At 45.2% G+C, this 23841-nt stretch overlaps 1 protein-coding gene across 3 annotated transcripts in view; it reads left to right on the top strand.

Moving 5' to 3' along the window:
- Positions 1 to 19260, top strand: part of LEO1 (LEO1 component of Paf1/RNA polymerase II complex) — a 42309-nt gene extending 23049 nt beyond the window's left edge. The window contains exons 8-12 of one of the 3 annotated variants that reach the window (XM_037054640.1): positions 13459 to 13593; positions 15480 to 15615; positions 16465 to 16657; positions 17434 to 17531; positions 19197 to 19260. In XM_037054640.1, the coding sequence (XP_036910535.1) occupies positions 13459 to 13593; positions 15480 to 15615; positions 16465 to 16657; positions 17434 to 17531; positions 19197 to 19259 (625 nt within the window). In that variant the 3' untranslated portion in view covers position 19260. Of the gene's footprint in view, positions 1 to 3126; positions 3367 to 13458; positions 13594 to 15479; positions 15616 to 16464; positions 16658 to 17433; positions 17532 to 19196 lie in introns of those variants that run through there. The other 2 variants (XM_037054639.1, XM_037054641.1) reach the window with 2 other exon arrangements.
- Positions 19261 to 23841: the final 4581 nt, after the last annotated feature.

Genomic DNA, 23841 nt, shown 5'->3' with positions numbered 1-23841 from the left:
TGTACCATTTTTTCTCTTATTTGTGAAATTCTGATTAGAGCATGTTATTCCTTCTCTACCCTCCATAACTCTTAAACTGTCTTTCATACTTTTCATGTCTTTGCCTCTGCATTCTGGGATATTTCTTCAAATCTTGCTTCTAACTCACTTCTTTCTTCAGCTGTGTCTTATGTGTTAATACCTTTCATTGAGTTATTACTTTGTTTTCCTTTTCATTGCTAGAGATTTAGGTTTTCTTTTTTTTTAATTTGTCTTTTTCTTTAAAAATCTTTTACATTTTTATTTATTTTTTTGGAGAGACAGGGAGGGTGGGAGAAAGAGGGAGAGAAACATTGATGTGTGAGATACATTGAACTGTCGCCCCTACACGTCCCCATCTGGGGACTTGGCATGAAACTGAGGCATGTGCCCTGACCGGGAATCAAACTGGCGACCTTTCAGTGTGCAGACTGGTGCCCAGTCCACTGAGCCACACCAGCCAGGGCCAAAGTGTCATTTTTAAAACTCTGGCTCCTAATTCATTTTCAGTTTCTCCTTTTTGTCTTTAAATATTTTAAATTTATTTATATATATATGATCTTTCATGTCTGCTGTTTCCAGTGACTGAAATCTTTACATGTTTGACTTTACTGCCTATTACACAAGTCCTCAAACAATGTCTCGTTGAGCGTCGTTACGTTACACATTGACGTGCTGCCTCAGGAACTTAAGTCTGTGCATATCAGTCAGCCTGTGGTCACGTTGGCCTCCTCGTCCTTTCTCTTCACATTGCAGAACCTGTTGACATTGAGGACTTACTGTACTTCTGCTGGCTCTGTTTCATGATGACTTACTTCTCTGTGTGATCTGTAATTAAATCATTTACTTAGTTCAGCTGAGTGGAAGTTTTTGAGGCCCAGAGTGATTGGTCTTCTCCCAAATTCATTTTTATTTCCCTCAGCCAGTTGCATTGGAGAGCCCCTCCCTGGGCCCTCTCTAAGCTATATTCTGGAAGTAGGGTCTTTTTAGATTATCTGGAAGTATGATTTCTGACTTACGGTTATGAATTTTCTTAGAATTTTGTTAAATCCCCTGCTAATTAGTTCTAATGTTTCAGATTAGAAGTTACTCTTTTTAGCCATTTAGAATGGAGGCTGGCAGATTACACGGTGCTTACTAACCTGGCTTGTTGGACTGGAACCCATACGTGCTTATTTACGTGTCATCGGTCGGTGCTTTCCTGCCGTAGTGGCAATGTTGAGTAGTTTCGGAGGCTGAGGCATTTATTACTTGGCCCCTTACCAAACCAGTTTGCTGACCCCTGCCTCAGAGAAATGGGCCTGGGCGTGTTTCTGGGTCACCAGTACAGTAAAGAGGGGGTACTTGGGGCCTTCTGTTAACCGCTGCACTGGGCCTTTGTCTCCTGTCCTCAGTCGCCCTGAGATCTAAAAGCCCAAGCTCAGGTTCACAGAGTGGGGTAACTGTGCAAGGAGAAAGCCTGCTTTAGTGTCTGCTTATCTCTGTGAGTTTCTGGTTTTACTCCATTTTTTGGCCTCTGATCATACTTTGTTTTCTTGCCATTACACTGATTTGTTTATGTTTTCCCATCATTGTGAGTTGTTTTCAGTGGCAGGGTTGTTGAAAAAATTATTCCGTCCTCCAGGAAATAGATGTATGTTCTTGGTATCCATGGTTTCAGTGTATTTCAGTCCGTTTGGCCCTCTGTGACCCGAGCTCCTGCAAGCTCTTTTCTCATGTGAAGCAGAATTCCTTTCTTGTGTTATTGTTTGTTCATCACAACATGGAATATTTCTCAGTCATTCTTGGAAGTGGCATGCTATGGAAGATAACCAGATAGAAATCGTTAAATTATTCTGCAGCGTATTTGTTGTAAATTATGTAGGAAACATCTTAATGATGCATTTACAATGTGTTGAACTGTTGGCAAGTGGGAATCTTCATCTGAACAGATGCTGTTCTATTTCTTGGCAAGCAGAGACTGAATGAAAATTGAGAAGTGCCATGGGATTTCTCTTTATTCCTTGTATTCGCAGAAAGGAGATTTTAAGATGTGATCCATTAAATCGCCTTCTTTGAAGTTGAGCAGTTATAAACATGTAACTGCCCCCTGTACAAATGTCTCTGTAAATGCCTCCCAGCTGTCTGTTTTAGCAACCATCCTCTGTCTTCCTCACCCAAGTACTGTTAGGTCTTCCAAGACTCCTCCTTTCCTTTTTCGTGACACCAAAGGTTTTACTTCTGCCTGGACCTCCCAACTCCTGACACGTTATCTCTGCATTTACCCCAGGTCAGTCCTGGCTGTGGGTTACAGGGTAGGAAAGGGCCGTACCTGCTCCAGGTCCCTCCCCAGTAAGTGCGCGTGAAAGCCCTACCTACATGCCAGGAGCCTGGGTGTGCCTCTGAGACACACAGGGGCCTTTGCAGACCCCAGTTTCCCTGTGCCAGAGAACCACTGTTACCGCCTGTCACAGCGTTTCTTGGTATTTGAAGGAAGGATCATGAGTCCAGATTAGAATGAACTGGATTATCAAATCTTGGTGCTGCCCACGGCCTGGAGCAAGTCATCTCTCTGCGTTTCCTCCTCTGTGCAGCAGGATTTGTGCTTGCTGCCTTGTAAAGTCGTCGTATTACAGTAAATGTCAGATGTGAAACCGGGTAGCACAGTGACACGCAGTATCTGAACAGTCTCCCTTCCCCAAAAGGATCTGAGTTACAAAAGAGGAGACAAATAGAGCTTCTTATCTTCCCTTATTTTTGAAAGCCATGAAAACTGGAAAACCTCAATTACTTCAAAGGTAGAAAACTGATAGGAGGAGAAACTGTGGGAAAGGGAAAGAGGAAACATGAGAACAGTGGAAAGGACAGGCATCGTGGCTGGTCCTCAGCTCTCTGTGTCTTTATAGCGTGAGTTACTCTGTGTCGTTCTCATTTTTGAACGTCTCCTGGTACTTGCTGGTTTGGAAACTGGCCATGACCTTGACCACTGTTTTTATTCATCTGGTGAATGTTCTTTTTAAAATAGTTATTTTGAGTTATATGGAGTCATTCATCTCAGAGCTACTTTTGATAAACATTTCTAGAAATACTCTGTTGACATTTAGATTTAAATTTTTTTTATCTGTTTAGGAAGGTGAACCTTCTGGAAAGAGAAAAGCAGAGGATGATGATAAAGCAAATAAAAAGCATAAGAAGTATGTGATCAGTGATGAAGAGGAAGAAGATGATGATTGAAGTACAAAATGTGAAAACACTTTATATATTTTATTGTACAGTTTGTTTTATAAATATGATGTAAACATGAGTTATTTTGATTGAAATGAATTGATTTGCTTCTCTGTAATTTTATTGTAATAAAAAAAATTTTTTAAAACAAGTCTCTGTTCAAGAAATCGACTTTTCCCAAAGTGAGTTGGTTTTGTTAATGGTGAGTAGGTTTTGGTGAATTGCTGGTGCTCCCCGCCCCTCCCCCCCGAAAGAGACTCATGGGCAGGACCAGATGAGGCCAGTGAGGCATTCTTCTGGGGTGCAGAGTTTAAAGGGGCACCAAAAAGTCCATAACTGGATTAGTTTGCTAGGGCTGCTATAACAAAGTACCACAAAGTGGGTGGTTTAAACCCACCGAAATGCATATTCTCTCACAGTTCCGGAGCCTAGAAGTTCCAAATCGAGTTGTGGGCAGGGCCACGCTTTCTCTGAAGGCTCTAGGGAAGAATTTTTCCTTGCTTTGGCCTAGCTCATGGGGACTCCCAGCTATCTTTGGTTTGTGGCAACATAACTCCAATCTCTGCCTGTCTTCACATGACTTATTTCCCTGTGTGTTTGCTCTGTGTTTCCCTGTATCTCCATGTCTCTGTCTCCCAGATGGACGCTGGTCAGTGGGTTTAAGGCCAACCCTAATCCAGTGTGACCTCATCTTAACCAATTAACATCTCTAAGACCCTATTGCCAAATTAAAGTCACATTGTAAGGTTTTGGGTGCATATGAATTTGGGGGGATCCCAACCGCAGTCACCAAGATAAATAATAATGTAATGCAACATTTAAAAATTGGAATTAGTGCCCCTGGCTGATAGAGCTCGGTGGATTGAGCACTGGCCTGCTAATTAAAAGGTCACTGGTTTGATTCCCAGTCAGGGCACATGCCTGGGTTGTGCAGGTGGGAGTGTGTGAGAGGCAACTGATCGATGTATCTCTCATGACTCTCTCCCTCTTTCTCCCTTCTCTCTCTAAAAGTAAATAAGATTTTGTAAAAATTAAAGTTAATGTAAAACCCATGATGAACAAAATGTCAACATCTTATGTGAAGACAGGATCCGCTCAGTCTCTGCCATCGGGGTGTGTGTCGTTGACACTTGCCATATCTTTTCACAAGACTTGCAGGCTAGAGTGATTCCTGGACAGGAAATGAGAACTGGGCCGTTCCCCAGTGGATTCAGGTGAAAACCTGTCATAAATTCAGGTACAACAACAGGAGGAGACACTGGAGCAAAACTAAGCTGGGTCTTTAAGGAATCCCACATGAGGTGGCTGACGTGTGGTATCGGGTTGCTTGCATCTCACCTTGTTACTGCTAGCTGGACAGCGGGGGGTGTTATATTGAGAAATTGTTGGAAGAATGATTGTTCTCTTTGTCATTGTGCTTCTGCACTACTGGGCTGGTTCAGTAATAAATGTGTGAGACCTTTAAAAAAGGATGGGTTGTGACTGGGCCGGATTAGAGTAAGGAAGTGAGGTCTCCTCAAGTACAGCTGGCTGGGTTCCCTCTTTATAATTCTGATATTTCGTTCTTTTTTTTTTTTTTTGGCTTGGGGTTAAAAAAAGACTACAATATTATTTATCTTGATTGCTGAGATTTTGGCACCCCTCCAATTTTTCACCCAACGTGAGCACTTGTTGCATCCTGGCCCTGCCTCTGCTTTCTCAGCACGGGGGCTGAGTTCCAGAGGTGAGTACCACAAAGGAGCGAGCCAGGTGAAAGCCATGTTGCCTTTTCTTGGTATCTCCTTTCGTGACTAGCCTCAGAAGTCACATAGAAATCGACATTCTGTTCATTGGACTGAGTCAACAGTGCGAGTCCATATGCAAACGGTGGGAGGCTTGACACTTTTTTGACGGTAGGAATGGCAAGGAATTTGCAGGTGTGTCTTAAATCCACCCCTTCACACTTGCACGTCTTTTCTGTGGCGTGCTGCCTCATAGCCCTATTCTTCCCTTACAAGTGGAGTGTACCTCCCTTCCTTCCTAGTGCTCTTCGTACAGTCTGGGCCTGGTGGCTGTGGGAAGCTCATCAAGTTTAAGAAAAGTGACATAAGAAAAAGAAAGGTTCTGGCCCTGGCTGGTGTGGCTCAGTGGGTTGAGTGCGAGCCTGCGAAGCAAGCGGTTGCTGGTTCTATTCCCAGTCCGGGCACATGCCTGGGTTGTGGGCCAGGTCTCCAGTAGGGCACATAGGAGGCAACCACACATTGATGTTTTTCTCCCTCTTACTTCATTCCCTTCTAAAAATAAATACAATCTTTAAAACAAAAGAATGTTCTGAATCACTCGCCTAACTGAGAAAACCAGTCCCTTTGCCGTTTTTTGGCTGACCAAGTTGAGGCTCCTCTGCATCGCTTTTGAGAGCCTCTATTCTGACTCTCCTTTCCAAGGCAATATAACTTCATTGTTTTAAGGAAAAAATGTTTTAATGTTGTTTACATAATGATTTACTTTTTATAATTTATAATTTGTTGATTTTAGAATGGGGGAGAGAGAATGAGAAACATCATTTTGTTATTGTAGTTATTTATGCATTCATTGGCTGATTCTTATATGTGCCTGACCGGGATCAAACCTGCAACCTTGGCGTATGGGGATGACACTCTAAGCAACTGAGCTGCTGGGCCAGGACCAATAATGATTTTGTTAATGGGGGGAAAACTTGTACCTACATAAGAGCCCATTACAGTAGTGGATGATAAAACTACTGTTTCTGTTCCCAGATTTTACATATTTGTCAATGATTTTGTGACAAATTATTAAATGCATATTCATTTTTACCATAAGTAGATTTGTCATTTTTTACTTATTGTTTATCGAACACTTTACTAACCTAATTTCAAGAAATTCTCATAAAGCATCAGATACTCATTATTAGGAACAGTCTTACACATAGGATAAATAGACAGTGATTCATAAAATATCATTTCACAATAGATTCCAGAAATTTCAATTCTCTCCTCTTGGATTAATTCTAGCAGTTTTCAAATGTCTCTACAGTGGAAAAAAATTTAAACACAAAAACTAATCACATAGAGTGGCAGAATTTAAGTTAGTCAAGTTCTATTTCTTCATCTTTATCACTGTGTTTTTTATTGTTTAAATACAAAAATGCATAGTCCTTCATGAGTTGGAAATACAGCCCTGGCTGGGGTGGCTCAGTGGATTGAGTACCAGCCTGCAAATGAAAGGGTCACCAGTTCAGTTCCTAGTCAAGGCACATGCCTGGGTTGCAGGCCAGGTCCTCAGGAAGGAGCCTGCAAGAGGCAGCCACACATTGATGTTTTCTCCCTCTATCTCCCTCCTTTCCCCTCTGTATAAAAATAAATAATAAAATATTTTAAAAAAATATACACTGCACCCAAAATGAACTTGAATTATTCTGAACTGTTGTAAACTGCTCTTTAAATAAATACATGTGACTGAGTCCCTACATGTTGGGACTTCAATGGTATAACCAGAGTTCCCCAAAGTAACTTTGATGTATATACAAATTTTTTTAATATTGATTTTTTTAGATTTTACTTATTTATCTTTAGAGGGGAAGAAAAGGAGAGAAGGAGAAAAATATCAATGTATGGTTGCCTCTCGTGAGTCCCCTGCTGGGAACTGGCCTCCACCCCAGGCATGTGCCCTGACTGGGAATCGAACCACGATCGTGTGGTTCGCAGGCCCGCGTGTATATACAATTTTTATTTAAAGATAAATAATACGTGTTCATATGAATACTGCACATGTTATTAAAACAACATTCAACTGTAATTGCAGCAATTGTAAAAGTGGAGCAACAAAAGTTTTGTTTCAGGAAAGAACATTGGGTCATTGACATTACTCAGAATGGCTGGGTAATGAATCCTACCTCTATTGAACAGTTCCAAGGTACACCTCTCCCAACTGTCCTGTTCTTGACACCCCGCTGTTAGGAGACAATTTTTTATGAGTGTCTCACTCATATTTATTGTTTGGTGAACTGAGGCACTCACTTGTTTCTAGACTATCTTCCCAAGAAGCATAGTTTTCTTTTTGTCTCTTTTGTCCTTTTTTTTTTTTAGTGCGTAGGCACTTGGGTGTCATATATTAAGCTCTTGTTTCTCATCTGCAAACCCACCTGGTAGGACACCAAGCTTGGCAATGCTGGGGCCAATCAGGTTTCAGCTTCGCCAGCAGCCCCCTGTTAGGGGGCGCCACAGAAAGACTGGAAGCCTGCATAGCCAGGACAAGATTGCTCCTTCCTGTTTGTTTATGGTACTTTCCGGGGGCTTCCTGTTGCCTTGCAGGGGCCAGCACTTCTTCACCCCCGGAGAGGCAGTTCCCTCCCACGGCAGCGGGTCTGGTGCACAGAGCTGCTAGCGCCTGGAGGGCCAGCTCCCCTGCACTCCCCCGAGAGACGGCAGCACAGCTGGGCACTCCCTCAGGTAGGAGTTAGGTTTAATAATTCCCCCTCGTTGTTCCCTCGTCTTCAGCGGCGGGAGTTCTCCTCTGACTCTGCTACTTTTGTAACCCCTTAGACTTCTTCTACTTTTTGAAACATAATTAACAACTTTAAACCTAATGATGTTTTCTATGCAATCCTGTCTGTACAGACAACTGGTATGTTTTCTGTTGCTCAACTGGGACCCGACTGGAAACTGGGTAGCCCAGGAAACAAATCCTCAAAGATGAGATTTGGAGATTGGTTTGGGTTTGGCCACAGGTCTGGGCCCCCCACCAATGGGGAGGGGGGTGCTGGTGACCCACTGTGTGCAGGGGCACCTCCATGGGTCTGGCCGCCCCCTTGGGGCTCAAGGGCTGCTGCCCTTATTCAGCAGGTACTACTCTGTGGGACGGATACTTGTAACTGCTCAGGGCACTTACTGAAGAAAGATCACAAGCTTAGGTCTCTCAGATGTGCAGCTCGAGGCCTGGACAGAGAAGCAGGGAGCTTTCCTGACAGCCCTACAACAATCTCGTACTTACGGTCAGAGGGCTCTGGGATCTGGGAAGGCAAACAGCGTTCAACAGTGCGCTTGCAGAATTACCTAGCCCATTGAATTTGCAGCCTCTTCAAGTCTTTCATGAGAAGGGACATTGGAGTGAGATAGAAGCTAGGGGTAGGGAAATCTGGACTCGATGAAGCTAAAATGCTCACACTTCCTGGTCACTCTGAGCCTCCCTGGCCTGTGAGAGATGCAGCTTGCCTCCCCGTGCTTTCTGAGGAAGCTAGTGGTGTCCCGTTGGAAAACACTGGCGCAGCATCACCTGGGACAGTTTCCACTCTCTGCACTCGTTCAGCTGAGCGCTGTCTGAACCACTGTTTACTGGTAGACCCATCACTAGGGTATCGGCACTCTGGCAAAGACAGCGCAAACAGACCAGAAGAAATAGCTCATGTACCAAAAGAATTACATGATTTTGCTGACAGATACAGGCAGAAACCTGGGGAATACGTAGGGAAGTGGATTCTAAGAATGCGAGGTGAAGGGCAGACTGTAACACTAGTCTGAGCCCAATTTACCGATCTGGTTGCACTTGAATATTCTGAATTCGATGTGTTAGCGCGTATAGCTGGGCCTGGCTCTATACATGGATGGTTAACTGCAACAAACTCAACAGTTACTTACCTCCATTTAATGAAGCTGAGATGTCAAAGCTTCCCTGGGATCATGTGGAGGGACCCCAAAGGCTGAGGGAGAGAGGACTGTTGGAGAACACACCTCCTATGTATGGCATACCACCCTCCCCTTCTCTAACTGGCCCCCATGGAGGGCCAGCTGAAAACAAGCATTTTCTATAACTCACAGTGTCTGAGGGCCAGAGGCAGCTGAGCAGGGCGGTGCTGCTTGTCAGGGTCTCTCAGGGCCTCTCTGGAGGCTGCAATCAGGACAATAGGTCCTGCTGAGACTGTGTTATCTAACTACCGGCCTGGGGCTGTTTCCAAGATGGCTGGCCTGGCTCCTGGCGGGAGTTTCTTACCACAGCCTTTATACCACAGGAGCTGGCTTTCTCTAGAGCAAGCGACCCAAGAGAGAAAGAGTGAGGCAGAAAAGCCCCAGTTCGGGGCCTGGCCTCGGAAGTGAGGTTGATTGGATCACAAAACCACCCAGGATCCAGTGTTGGAGGGGACCCCACCAGGGCGAGGACAAGAGAGGAGGACTTGGGAACCACCTTGAAAGCTGTCTGTCACAGCAACATTGCCTTCATTGCCTTCCTCTGACCAAATTTGTCACCGTTCGTCTCTATAGACACTCTCACCAGGCTTCTGAGATGGAGGTTAGGCTTGTCGAGTGTTGGTTAATGGATCTTGGGAATATGTCGAAGTGACAGTCTAAGAACCATGTGAAGGATTTTTCAGAGAAATTAATGCTGTGCATTTCCCCCCTACAGTGAAGACTGTAGTCGAGCCATGGATCTGTTTGGAGACATAGACGACATTTCTTCAGAGAGTGACGATGACCATCACCTGCTTATCCCAGGACAGCCGGCTGTAAGTACAGTCACTAACCCCACTGGTCCCACTGTTCAAAGCAAAGAAGAGGTTTCCAGAGGCTGATGGTCGACTCCCTCGTGTGGGGAGGGCACGTGGGTAGCTGAGTGGCCTTCTGAAACATCTGATGAATGGGTGACTTTCTTAGCTATGCCGAGAATTTCCGGATATTAATGGGCAAAGAAGGAACTGCTTGGAATGCGGTTGGTGTCAAACTTGAGGGTCTAGACTGTGAGGACTCAAAGGATTTAAGAACCTTTGATTTCCAGGTTATTCAGACCTATGTAAAAAGTGTGTGCTATTTGATATTCTTCTCTGAGTTTAATAGTTACTTAACCTTGAGGGTGTTGCATCATTTCACACTCTGTTGCTATCTTACACAAATTAGATATGTCAGCAAAATAGACAGTTTTTAAAAAAGATTTTATTTATTCATTTCCACAGAGACGGGGAGGAAGGTAGACAGAGAGGGAGAGAACCATTAATATGTGAGAAAAATATCGATTGGTTGCCTCTCGCACACCCCCTACTGGGGACCTGGCCTGTAACCCAGGCATGTGCCTTGACTGGGATTCGAGCCAGTGACCTCTCAGTTTGCAGGCATGCTGCTTAACCCACTGAGCCACACCAGCCAGGGCAAAATAGACCATTTCTTTCCCTGATAATGAAGGCTACTGACTCTAGTGGGTTTTGCGGGGTGCAGAGGATGAAATTTTAGGGAAGGCCCTGAGGGGTTGCTGACTGCTTTATCCCTAAACCCATGTCTAAATGTACTTCCAGTCAAACCTGTACCTGTCTGGTGTCACTTCAAGCCCTGACATTCTGATTCTTCTCTTAGGATGTATACAGATTGCCCCAGGGCCAGCCGGAGGAAGTGCCGATTTCTGAAGCCAGGATGGAAATAGAAATTCCCCATTTCAACTCTGATTTAGGAAATGAATTGTACTTTGTTAAGCTACCCAAATTTCTCAGCATCGAGCCCAAGTAAGAGAACTGATTAAAACTGTCTTTTTACTTAAGATACTGAATAAAAATATGTAGAATGTAAATGGTTTTTCTTATTTATCATGAGCCAGCTAATTGCAAAGATGGGTGATTTCTCATGTAACTAGAAAAAATAAGTTTAGGGTGTTCTGTGATAGAAAAATGACGGATTACTAGTGTGAGATTAAATGCTAATACTTCTAGCATTTTGGCACTTTCTTATAAATAAACAGACATCACAAGCGATAAAGGTATCAGAAAATGAGAGTAAGCTTGCTAATCGCAAATGTTCAGTACAAAGACCATCATGAATCTAGAAAAGACAATGACTTTTGGACAACGAGACAGTGTTGATCGGTATGATTTACCCAGGGGCATGAATATAGCTCTCGTGCAATTAAACATGACAGTTTTCTTTAAAAATACAGAAATATAGATCATGTGTTACCTATATTTTAGAAGACATTTTTGTCAAGCAAAGAAGACTTTGAATTATAAGTCATGTTTGGATTCTATTTCACGTAATATATTATAAAATCAAATTTCAAGAATGTATAGTAATTTAGATATTTCCTTGAAGTTTTTACATGAAGTGATGGGTCTACTGTGATTTTTAAAACGTATTGGTGCATGTTGTAAAGATTATAATTTATAGTATTAAACATATTTATTACTAAATGTGGCTAATATGATATTAAAAAACAATTTTTAGACCTTTTGATCCTCAGTATTATGAAGATGAATTTGCAGATGAGAAAGTACTTGATGAGGAAGAAAGAACCAGGTTGAAAATAAAGGTACCAGTTCATTTAAATCTTTTTTTCTTGTAAGCTCTTCCTTTTATAAAATGCAATGCAGGCATACTAACTTGAGACTTGAGCTTATGAAATGATCTTTTATGCAAGGAATTAAAGGTCTTTTCAGAATATTTTTAGGGGAAAGGTATATCATCTTTTGTTTAAAATGCTTTTATTAATTTTAGAGAGAGAAGAAGGGGGTGGGGGGAAAGAGAGAGATGAGAGAGTGAGGAAGAGAGAGAAACAGAAACATTGATTTGTTGTTCCACTTATTCATTCATTCATTGGTTGGTTGTTGCATGTGCCCTGACCAGGGATCGAACCCACAACTTTGGCGTATGGGGACAATGCTCTAACCAACTGAGCTACCTGACCAGGCCATCATCTTTTTTCTAATCTCTGTAGAATTGTCACTTTTCTAACCTTTTATGTGTTGTTGTAGCTTTTTGACAGAAGTAAACACAAAGATTCTTGAAAATTGTTAGCTACTTTTTTTGAGATAAATGATAATGTAGCATGTGTTGTAGGGGACAGATACTAGCGACTTCCCACAACAGGAATATCTCAGGTCCTTTATGGACGTTCAGACTGGGCACAAAAAGAGGCCTAGTCCTTAGGCAGTCCCTCTTGAGAAGGCCTGGGGCCGTTGAGCACGAGCGTTGCCCTCACAGTGCCTCACGCGTGCTTCTGTCAGGGCTCCCATGGCAGCCAGTCGTGGGCAGGATCCACTTCCAGGCTACTTCTGTGACTTGGCGTTCCCTACCCTATTGGTAGGGTGAACGTGAACTGAAAAACAGGGCAAAGCACAAATCTTAGGCTTTAATTTGTTGTTAATTCCTTGTTGATTCTTTAAAAATATTTTTTAATGTAATGCCCAGAGCTTTGTTGTCATATTAGGCTAATGGGCACTTTTTAAGCCTTCTTTCATTGGGTTCAAAGCCCTTCAAGTGGCCATGCCACAGGCGGAGGTCTCAGCTTCAAGTGCCCACCTCAGGGGACCCAAAGCCTCCTCTTCTGCCCCTCGGAGCTGTTGAAGGGCTGATACCCGCTCCGTCCAGCCTCGTGTTTAGCTTCTGCTTCCACTGCTATCTGTGAACTGGGGCCCAGAAGAGATTTAACACAACATCTGGTTGGTTTAACCAGTACCTCTAGGTAGTAGGAGGGGTCAGTGTGGCCCGATCAGCTGTTGTTGGTAAGCTTGTTCCATGACTGCCCATGAATTCTCAGCACGTGATTAGAAGTCACTTGAGGGCAAAAACATGCAAGCCCATCACCCTGGGTTTACAACGCCTTTGTGCTTGGAGCCAGGTGGAGAATACTATCCGATGGAGGGCACGCCAGGATGCAGCAGGAAATGAAATTAAAGAGAGCAACGCTCGGCTGGTGAAGTGGTCGGATGGAAGGTGAGCACCAGCTGCCTGCAGAGGGAGGCCTGGGACACGTGTGAAGTTGTCTGTGTCGGACCTTCTTTGGGGTCGTCTTTCGTTAAACCGTGAGCAAAGTCTACGTCTCTGGCCTTACCTGGAAAAGCTGAGAGAGAGAAATGGGGCGGCAGCCACAGGTTGTGTTGGTGGGACACGAGGACCGGACCCCGACGTGGTTCGGTTCATGGTGTCTGCCTGCCCGTGCACGTGAAGCCACGTGCTAGTTCCCATGTGGGAGCTATTAGATATTTTACACCCATGTGTTTTTAAAAGTTGTTTGTTTGACTAATGAAGTGGTAGAGACTGGGAAAATGACACAACAGCTATATTTCAAGTGGGGAGGAGGATGGGTTTTTACCACCTTCTGCTTTGAAAGGAGACAGGCTAGTTATTTACAGTGTCTGTTCTTAGAAGCTCAGCAGGAGGACAGGGCCCTGCACTCCCACAGCATTTTAAGTGGGGCTCACGGGTGGAGTGGAGACGGCAGGACTGCTTGACTAGCCACCCTCATAACAGACCCGTTGCTCCTTTCCAGCCTGTCCCTGCACTTGGGGAGTGAAGTGTTCGACGTCTACAAAGCCCCACTGCAGGGCAACCACACCCACCTGTTTGTTAGAGAAGACACTGGCCTACAGGGACAAGCCATCTTCAAACACAAACTCACCTTTAGGTAACTTCCTACGGGTGCATTGCTCTTTGCCGTGAAAGAGCGACGAGGGAGAGAGGTATGCAAAAGCCGTAATGACCTGATTTGGAGGCGCAGTTCACCAAGGACCAAGGTCTGGTTCCCTACTACTTTCCACCGTTGCTGTAGTGGCAGTTTCCCAGGGAGCCGGTTCACGCTGACAAACCACCGTGAGAAAGCTTTATAAACCAGAGGGCCACGGTATTAATTCGCCTTGATCCAGGTGCCTCGAAAGAGGCCTGGAAGGCTTGTCCTTGCTGCTCTACTGGTCAGCGTGTGCTTTCTCTACTGAAACTTACCTGGGAAGCGAACAGATCATGAGGACGTTGGTGTGTGCGTGCAGTCGAGGAAAGGGAAGGGCTAGTCGGTGCGGCAGGCGGCTGCCCGACCCACGCAGTCAGCTGCTCAAAGCTGGGCACGCCCGCACTCCGGCTCCTTCCCTGGGCGCTGCAGTCACTCCTTCCCACACCCTCCCTCTGACAGGCGCGCCAGGCAGCTGTCCTGGAGAAGTGGAGCACTTGAAAGCTGTAACAATGCGCAGAAGGCTTTTCTTAGGGGCTCGTGGAAAAGCTCTAAAGTCAGGTTGCGGTAATGGTCGCACAACTGTGTAAATTAAAAATCGTTTAATTATATACTAAATTGGGTGAATTTTATGGTGTAAAAATTATACTTGATAAATCTTTTGTTCTGTTTTAAAGACAGTACTGGGTAGCTCAGAGGTGCTGCTTCGCATCTGTCAGTGGAAGCTGGAGGAGGAGTCTCAGCCTCACTAATGTTTACTTTCCTCGTCTATAAAATAGAAATACAGCATCCACCTCACAGGAATGCTGTGTCACTTAAGCCCTGGCCAGGTGGCTCAGTTAGATGGAGCATCATCCCTTACACCAAAAGCTTCAGGGTTCAGTTCCCAGTCAGGGCACATACATAAGTTGCAGGTTCGATTCCCTGTTGGGGTGCATATGGGAGGCAACTGGTCAATGTTTCTCTCTCCCATGGATGTTTCCCTCTCCCCTGTCCCTTTCCTCTCTCCTTAAAATCAATGAAAACATATCTTTGGGTAAGGATTTAAAAAAGTATCATGTAGTGCAGAGACCTTGCACAATAAATGTTGCTCACTCCAACCTCCTGATGACCTCTTCTACAACGGCATCATAAAAGACAAAGGATTCTGAGAGTGCGCCATTTTCAGGGTGCCCCACGCTCCGTCTGGGACAGCACTTCACTGTCCAGCCCAGTTTCATTCCTTATGTCCCATCTCTCACAGCCACGCCCTCCTTCAGATGCTCTCTCCGAAGGACCATCCTTTCTTTGCTATGATGCCCTTAAAATCTATCTTCCTTTAGTCAGGAGGGTGGTGGCCCTTAAAATCTATCTTCCTTTAGTCAGGAGGGTGGTGCTTTCTGCACCAGGGCCTCTTGTTCCATTTTGGTCCCCCTGAGCTGTCACGAGGCCGCAACACCACTATGACCTGCCTCCTCGATTTGACCTCCCTTTTAATTTTATTCAGACAGAGGGGCTTCTCTTTAGTTCTTAAACTCTGCCTTTTCCAGCTTCCGAGCCTCCCTCCCGGAACTGAGATTTCACAAACCTTCTCTTCTGTGATTGTAGTGGGGGGGTTTCTTTGTAAAAATCCTGACCCTGCCATGGGCCTCTCCTCCCCCTCCCACTCCACGCCATGCTGTTCTCCAGCCCTGGGGCAGAGGGAGGAACTTCTCCGGGGGCAGAGGAGAGGGCAGGTCCAGAGGCGCCAGGACCCACGTGCTGCCTGCCCACTCTGCCCGAGGAGAGGTGGATATTGTCTGCAGCTGTTCGTGGGTGCGATTGCCTCCACATGTTCTCAGTCGCCAGATTTTCTTGTTCCCGTCCTGCAGACCTCACTCTACAGACTATGCCACACGTAAGAAGATGACCCTGCCATTTGTGAATAGATACTCAAGGACCCAGAAGATTAGAATCTTACCAATAGCTGGTCTCGACCCCGAATGCCAGCGCACAGAGAAGATTAAGGTACGTTGGCTGAGCTTTATCCTGGGATTTTGGGTATTAATAGCTGTGTTTGGCAGAATACTAAGTCACCATTTGTATTACCATCGTCAGTTTATCTCCTGTAGTTGTCAGGGAGCCTTCTGATGCATGGTTAGCCACGGGCCGCAGGTGAGATACAGCAAATCAGGTGCTCTCTCTCCACTCTGAGATTTCAGAGGAAAACTGGTAGTTTTTTTAAGATGACGGCCTTTGGCAGATGTCACAAAATTGTGTTAGCCTGATAAGAAGTGATTCAGGAAGGTCAAAAGGACATCGCTGACTCCTTTGAAACTGGCCCTACCTGTGCACCTCAACATCAGGCAGATGGAAGGGGGTGAAGGCTCTCCTTTGGGGCTCAGGCACCCTCCCCCGCCTGCACCTCTTGTCAGCAGGCGCTGTGGGGAGCTAGCTGTCTGGGTGGAGGGCCCCACACAGGACTGTCCGGGCACGGTGGTGGTGTGGCAGAGCCTGGGCAAGTCCGGTGTCTGTGTCGGGGGGACAGAAAGAGCCTCCCTCAGGCGTCTGCTGGGCACAGATGGCGTTGCTGGGCTGGTCGCTGCTCTCCGGGCCCTGCCTGGCGGCACAGGGGGCGTTGCAGCTGCCAAGGCTGTGCCCGGGCCAGTTCTGCTGAGACAGTGAGTGTGGGGAGCATTCTGCCTCTTCGCCCGTGTGCGGCCTTCACGCCCTGGAGCAAAACACGGTGGTCACTGCGTGGTGACAGGTGTGGCATGGAGAGAACAGTCCTGACAGGGGACATAGAGAAGAATTAGGTTCAAGCGGGCATGAAACCTGTTTCTTTTTAAGTTCCGTGGCTTATTTGCTTCCTTACAGAAAGAAGAAGAACGTTTGTGGGCTTCTACTCACCCGGGGACAATCCTTCTTCTGGAGCAGCAGAAGCGACAGGGGCCAAAGGTCCCCAACCAGGAGTCTTGCAGCGACGATGATGATGACGACGGCAGTGATGAGGAGGAGGAGGAAGAAAGTGATGAGGCCATTAAACACCAGTGCTTCAGGGAACTCGGAGGTGAGTCGGGTGTGGAGGTAACTCCGCACCTCGGAGCCACAGGGCCTGCTGCTGCTCCGCAGGGCTCCCTCTCATTCCCGACCTGCTGTTATTTACTCAGGGCCACAGTCCCGGGGTCTTTCTGTCAGCTTGTTTTTGTTAGGGACACTGTCCCACTGTAAAGCCCAGGTGGGAAAGTAAGGCAAAAGTAAGAAAATGAAATAATTCTGTCCTTATATAGGAGGAAAATGTGTAACAGAGGCAGTTTGCCTTCTTGTAAAATTAAGGACCCAACATTTAAACTTGGCAGCTTGAAAAACAATGTGTGCTTCAAGCCTCTTTGGTGTTTAAAGGTGATCAGTCTGAGGACAAAACCTCTCCAGGCTACGTTATTTCAGCGTCTGAGAGCTACATGGGTGCATCTGCAGCTGTTTGTGTGGACGGCGATGTGCAGGCTTTGAGGATTCCAACAGCCTCACTAACCCAAAGACCGTCACGGTGGCGCGGTGCATGCGGGGATGGACGGGCTCCCAAGTGCTCGCATGGCCGGCCTTCATTATTTACACATCCTGTAGTCCACTTGCTATGCAAAAGCACACTTCGGCACAGAGTTCTTACCTACTTTGGCCCATCTCTGTATGGAGCTTCTCACCAAAACTTTGAAAAACCTGTTGATTCCTCAAGGAAGAATGTGCAGTGGGAAGTGACAATAGTCAGCAGGAGAAGAATTCAGTAGTAAAAGGGTCTCCATCTGGGGAGGTCAGCCAGTCTCATGTCTGTAGTTGCTTCGCTTTCAGAGGAACAAGGCGGAATCTGTTCATCAGACAGCGACGCAGGATCAGAGGAGGAAACAGCTCAAGGATTACTGGGAACGAAGCAACTCGCCAGTGGTGAGGTAAAGGCACATTTGTTTAGTTCCCAAGGGTTTGCTCTGTACCCAGGAGCCGGCTTCTAAAGAGCAGCTCAGAGCCCGGAGCACGTCACCGAGGCTAGCGGGGTGAGAGCAGTGGCAGGACTGGAGCGGCCGGTCCTGTGCTCGGGTGGGTGTGGGAGAGTGGCAGTGCGTAGGGCACCCCGGCCCGGGTGGGTGTGCCAGGGAGACGGGAAGGCCTGTGAGAGAGGCTCAGGGCCCTTGCCCACCAGGTCTCGTCTGGAGAACGAGAAAGAGTTCAGTGAGGAGAGCAAGGGGTCCACCATGTTCATTGTGGTAACTGGGCGTCTTTATTGTTTAGGTGTAATGGTGGTAGAGGCATATTTCATTTACATGTTTTTTAAAAAATATTTTAATTGTATTTTTTCATTACCGCTCATTCCCCTTATACTCCCCTCCCCCCAGCAATCAGCACACTGTGGTCCATGTCCACGAGTCCCGTTTCCATTTTGCTCAGCCCCTCCCCCACTAACCTCCCCCACCTTCAACAGCTGTCAGCTTGCTCTCCATCTATGAGACTCTCTCTCTTCCTTGTTAGTTCAGTTTGTTCATCAGATTCCACATAAAAGTGAAATTATAAGGTATTTGTCTCTCTGACTGACTTATTTCACTTAATATAATGTTCTCCGTGTCCATCCATACTGTCTCAAAGGGTAACATTTTAGTTTTTTTTTTTTACAATTGAGAAGTATTCCATTATGTAAATGTCCCATAGTTGTGTTACCCACTCACCTACTGATGGGCAGTTGGGCTGCTTCCATAACTTGGTGATTGTAAATAACACTGCAATGAACAGAGGGGTGCTTATGTTCTTTCGAATTAGTGTTTTGGGTTCCTTTGGATATATTCCCAGAAGAGGGATGGCTGGCTCAAAAGGCAGATCCATTTTTAGTTTTTTGAGGTATCTCTATACTGCTTTCCACAGTGGTTGTACCAGTCTGCATTTTCATACTATTAAAGTATTTTTTCTTTAGCCCTGGCTGTTGTGGCTCAGTGAATTGAGTGATGGCCTGCGAACTGAAAGGTTGCTGGTTCGATGCCCAGTCAGGGTACACGCCTGGGTTGCGGGCCAGGTCCCCAGTTGGGAGCCTGCTGAGGACAGTGCAAGAAGCAGCTGATTGAAGCATCTCTTGGACGTCGATGTTTCTCTCCCTCTCTCTCCTTTCCCCTCTCTCTAAAAATAAATAAATATATATATTTAGAAATTGGTCATTTGTGTAAGGGAGGCATTCATTTTCACTCATTCATAAAAATATATATTTAAAACCTTAAGAGCACATAAAATACCAGCAGTCATTTACAAAAATCAATAAGCTTCCAAGTACTGGATTTTAGACAGAGAGAGTGAAGTACCGAGGAAGCAGAGGGATGTATTTCAAGACACTGGCAGAAATCCTAGTGAGCACAGTGAGAAGGAGTGTCCCTTGGCCACGACCACCTCCAGGGGAAGCGCGGGTTTCCTTTGCCAACCTGCTGGACACAGTGTCCGCACGCACAGGTCACCAGTGGGGGGTCATCGAGTTCTCACGTGAAGGCGAGCTCTCCTCAGTGAGCTCTGAATCCCTTTCAAAAAAATTCCCAGAAATGTTTGATAGTGAAGTTTACCTCTTATCTCTCATGTTTTTTCAGGAGGCGAAACCTCCAGGAACAGGAACGCAGGGGGAGAAGAGAAGGAGGATGTCAGAAGCATGAAATGTGCACTTCGTTGTCTGTCTTGTTTTGGACAGTTTGTTTTAAACTAATGATGAAATGATTTGTTTTGTTTGAAGTGATTGAGTTGCTTTTGCATAATGCCAGTTGGGAATAAAGAATGTTCAGAAGCAAGTCTGTGACCTTAGAACATCCATTTTATAACTGTTTGCTCTGGGTCTTAGTTTTGTCTGCCTTCTTGCCATTCGGGCTCGCCCTGGGCCCTGGTGGGGCCCAGATGTGAGGCGGCATTTAAGGCTGGTATCACCTCCTCTGGGATGTCCTCCCTGTCTTTCTAGCTGGGTTGAGATTCCTCAGTGCTCTGTCGTATACATTGTGATTTAATATTTATATTTCTCTACCTCTGAGGATTAAAAATACTAACTAGATGTTTTAAAAATGTTTTATTGCAAAATAGCAGAAAACCTGGATTTACATGATATTTTCCTCCCTTTTATACTTTAAGAACAATTTCAGCCCTCGCTCCCCAAAGGCAAGTTAGAGGCTCATTGAGAACACTGAGGGGTACTAGAACAACTGGAGGTTCAGCTACGCTTCCCCCAATTTTTTCATGTTTTTATTTATTTAATTATATTTTATTGATTATGCCACTACAGTTGTCCTGATTTTTCCCTCTTTGCGCCCATCCACCCAGCACCCCCCTCTCTCTCAGGCAATCCTCACACCATTGTTTACATCCATGCGTCATGCATATGACTTCTTTGGCTACTCCATTTCCTATGCTGCACTTTACCTCCCCATGGCTATTCTGTAACTACGTATTTGTCCTATTTTTTCTTTTTTTCCTTATTGTTCAAGTACAGTTGTCTCCATCCCCCCCCATAGCTATCCCCACCTCCCACCCTCTATCCTACCCACCTTCTATTTGTACTTCTTAATCCCCTCACCTCCTCACCCATTCACCCACATGCCCCTCCCATCTGACAACCATCAAAACACTCTCTGTATCCATGATTCTGTCTCTGTTGTACTTATTTGCTTAGTTTGTTTTTTAAATTTAATTGTTGACAGATATGTATTTATTGATATTTTATTAATAGTCTTGATCTTTTTCTTAAATAAGTTCCTTTAACATTGCATATAATAATGGTTTGGTGATGATGAACACCTTTAGTTTTTTCTTGTCTGGGCAGATGAAGCTCTTTATCTGCCCTATGTTTCTAAATGATGCTTTGCTAAAGCAATCGTGGCTATAGGTCCCTGCTTTTCATGACTTTAAATATTTCTTGCCAATCCCTTTTAGCCCGCCAAGTTTCTTTTGAGAAATCAGCTGACAATTTTATGGGAACTCCCCTCTAAGTAATTACTTCTCTTCTCTTGCTGCTTTTGATTCTCTTTTTATCTTTAACCTTTGGCATTTTAATTATGATGTGTCTTGGAGTGGGTGTCTTTGCATCCATCTTATTTGGGACTCTGTGCATCCTGGACTTGTATGTCTATGTCTTTTGCCAAATTAGGGAACTTTTCTTTCATTATTTTTTCAAATAGATTTCCAATTTGTTGCTCTTTCTGTTCTCCTTCTGGCATCCCTATGATGCAAATGTTGGACCTCTTGAAGTTGTCCCAGAGGCTGTTTATACTATCCTAATTATTTATTTATTTTTTCTTCTTGTTTTGTCTGGCTGTTTTTTGCTTCCTTATGTTCCAAATCATTAATTTGATTCTCATCTTCATCCACCATTCTGTTGTTTCCCTGCATATTGTTCTTTATTTCAGTTCATGTATCTTTTGTTTCTGACTGGGTTTTTTAATGCTGCTGAGGTCCTCCTCACTAAGCTCCTTGAGCATCTTTATAACCAGTGTTTTGAACTCTGCATCTGATAGATTGCTTCTCTCCATTTCATTTAGCTCTTTATCTGGAGGTTTTTGTTTTTTTTTAAGATTTTATTTATCTACTTTTAGAGAGAGAGGAAGGAAAGGAGAAAGTGAGGGAGAGAAATACCAATGTGCGAGAGATACCTGATTGCCTCTCACATGCCCCCAACCAGGGACCTGGTTCACCACCCAGGCATGTGCCCTGACCAGCAGTTGAACCCTTTCAGTTCACAGGTCAGCATTCAATCCACTGAGGCACACCAGCCAGGGCTTTTTCTGGAGTTTTGATGTGGTTTATTTGACCCATGCTTCTTTGTCTCCTCTTTTTGGGAGCCTCTCCCTGTGTTTGTTTTTATGTATTAGGTAGAGCTACTTTGACTCTGTGTCTTGGTGGTATCACCCAAAATAGTAGGTATCTTGTAGGGTCCAGTGACACAGCTCCCCTATCATCCAAGCTGGGTACTTGAGGTGTGCTGAGTACACCTTTCTCTTGTAGTTAAGCCTTGGTTGCTATTGGCAGGTCAATGGGAGGGATTTACCCAGGCCAGTCAGCAGCAAGGATTGGCTGTGACAACTGGCCACCAACCTCTGCCCTCCACGGATGATCAGCTGTGCAGGGAGGGGCAGGGTGGCGATGCTCCAGTCTGGCCTGTAGCTGTCTACTGGGTACACTGGCCATGGTTGTTACCTGGGTGCAGTCCAAGGTCAGCTCCCACCTGTGTTTTGCTTGGGGCCACCCTGCCTGAGGTATAAAGCAATCTGAGATGGCTGCTCCTTTTGTTGGGCTTGGAAATTCCCAAGTAAAGCCAAGCTGTGAATCTTGGCTAGATGCTGCTAGTTTCAGACCTGAGGCTCACTGAGGCCAGCTGTTGCTTGAGAGAATTTAGGAAGTTGTGGGGTAAGAGCCAAGACCAGCCTTTCACCAAAAAGGAGCTTGGGTGGGTCTGTAGTTGGGTGGGGTAGTCTCTGGGGATCTCCAAGGTGGGTCAAACAGTGTTAGCCAGGTTGATGGAGTCTCAGATATGGCACCAGCTTGCTGGTCCTGTGGCTGTTGGGGGAGGGTTTAGAAAAGGGCCAATGGCCTCTGGTTGCCTTGATACCAGACACATTAGTTTCTCCCAGTGTGTCACTAGTGTCTTTCACGCTGCTACCCCGGTGGTGGAGTAAGTCTGAGTGGTGAGTCCGTGTGTGGGTTCTTATAGAGGAACTTCTTGGGGCTCCAGAAGTTTCTTCCAGCAACTCAATCCCCGCTGGTTTTTGCAGCCAGAAGTTGGTGAGACGTATCGCCTTGCACTGGAACCTGGATGTGCAGCTGGGAGTCCTCGATCCTGAGATATACCTCCTGAATTTTTATCCACCACACGTCCATGTGGGGTCAGCCCCATTCCGTGTCTGCACCTCTCCTATCCGTCTGGATGGATGTGGTTTCTTTAATGCTGTAGTTGTCAGACTTCCATTCAACTCAATTTCTGATGGTTCTGAGTGATGGTTGTTCTGTATTTTAGTTGTAATTTTGATGTGATTGTCCAAAGAGGCAAGCCATGACTCCTATACCACCATCCTTACTGGAAGTCCCTCCCTAAATTTTTAAAAGTTAAATCTATTGGGCTGACATTAACATAAATTTCAGGTGTATGTCTTTCTTATAGCACCTGTATACTATATTGTGTGCTCATCACTCAAAATCTAGTCTCTTTCAGTCACCATATATTTCAGCCCCTTTACCCTCTTCATCCTACCCCGACCTTCTCTTCCTTTCTGGTAACCACCATTGTTTTATCTGTTAACTTTTTTTTTTGCTCCTGTTTCATGTTATGTCCCACATGAGTAATGATTATATGGTTCTTGTCCTTTCCTGATTATTTCACTTAGCACATACTCTCAAGATCCACCCATGTTGTCACAAATAGCAATGGCTCACCCTTTTCATGGCCGAGTAGTATTCCATCATTGTATATATGTACCACATCTTCTTCATCCACTCAAACAACATTTAGGTTGTTTCCATGTATCGACTATTGTTAATGCTGCAGTGGACACATGGGTACATATATATCCATGCCCTAGAATTTGTTTGGTTCTTTTTTTATGGTTTCAGTCTCTTTGAAGTTATTTGTTCATTAATTTTATTCCTCAGCTTCACTGAACTGCCTTTTTGAGTTTTCCTGTATAAAGCTGAGTTTATTCATAACTGTGGTCTTGAATTCTCTGTCACTTAAATCACTACCCCCATGACTTTCAGTTTGGTTATTGGAGACTTTGCTCCCATTACCTTGGTTGTTCATGGTACTTGATGGAATATTTCTCTTCTTCCACATTTTTGGCAATAAAGCCTTTTCTTGTTCAGTATTTTGCTTTCAACAATTCAGGTCGATAGGTAGGGTACTTTCTTTACCAAGCTCTGCTGGCATGTATGGGGCAGGAAAGGCAAGTCTGTTATCTCCAGCTTCCCATCCCAGTAATGCCTGTTGTTTTCTTTTTTTAAAGATTGTTGGAAGGGAGAGACATCAGTGTGTGGTTGTCTCTTGCTCACCCCCTACTGGGGACCTGGCCCACAACCCAACCACATGTCCTGACTGGGAATCAAACTGGGGACCCTTTGGTTTCCAGGCTGGCACTCAACCCACTGAGCCACACCACCCAGGGCTGTTGTACATTTAAAGCTTCCAGCCACCTCTACTGGACTCTGCTGCAGTGGGGAGGAGGGGTGGTGCCTTTTCTGGGAGGAAAACTGCTTTTGCCCCTCTTC

The sequence above is a fragment of the Sturnira hondurensis genome, unplaced genomic scaffold, assembly GCF_014824575.4.
Source record: "Sturnira hondurensis isolate 20B ecotype Veracruz unplaced genomic scaffold, ASM1482457v3 Scaffold0008196, whole genome shotgun sequence".
Classification (NCBI taxonomy): Eukaryota; Metazoa; Chordata; class Mammalia; order Chiroptera; family Phyllostomidae; genus Sturnira; species Sturnira hondurensis.
This window is presented reverse-complemented; position numbering and strand designations above follow the sequence as displayed.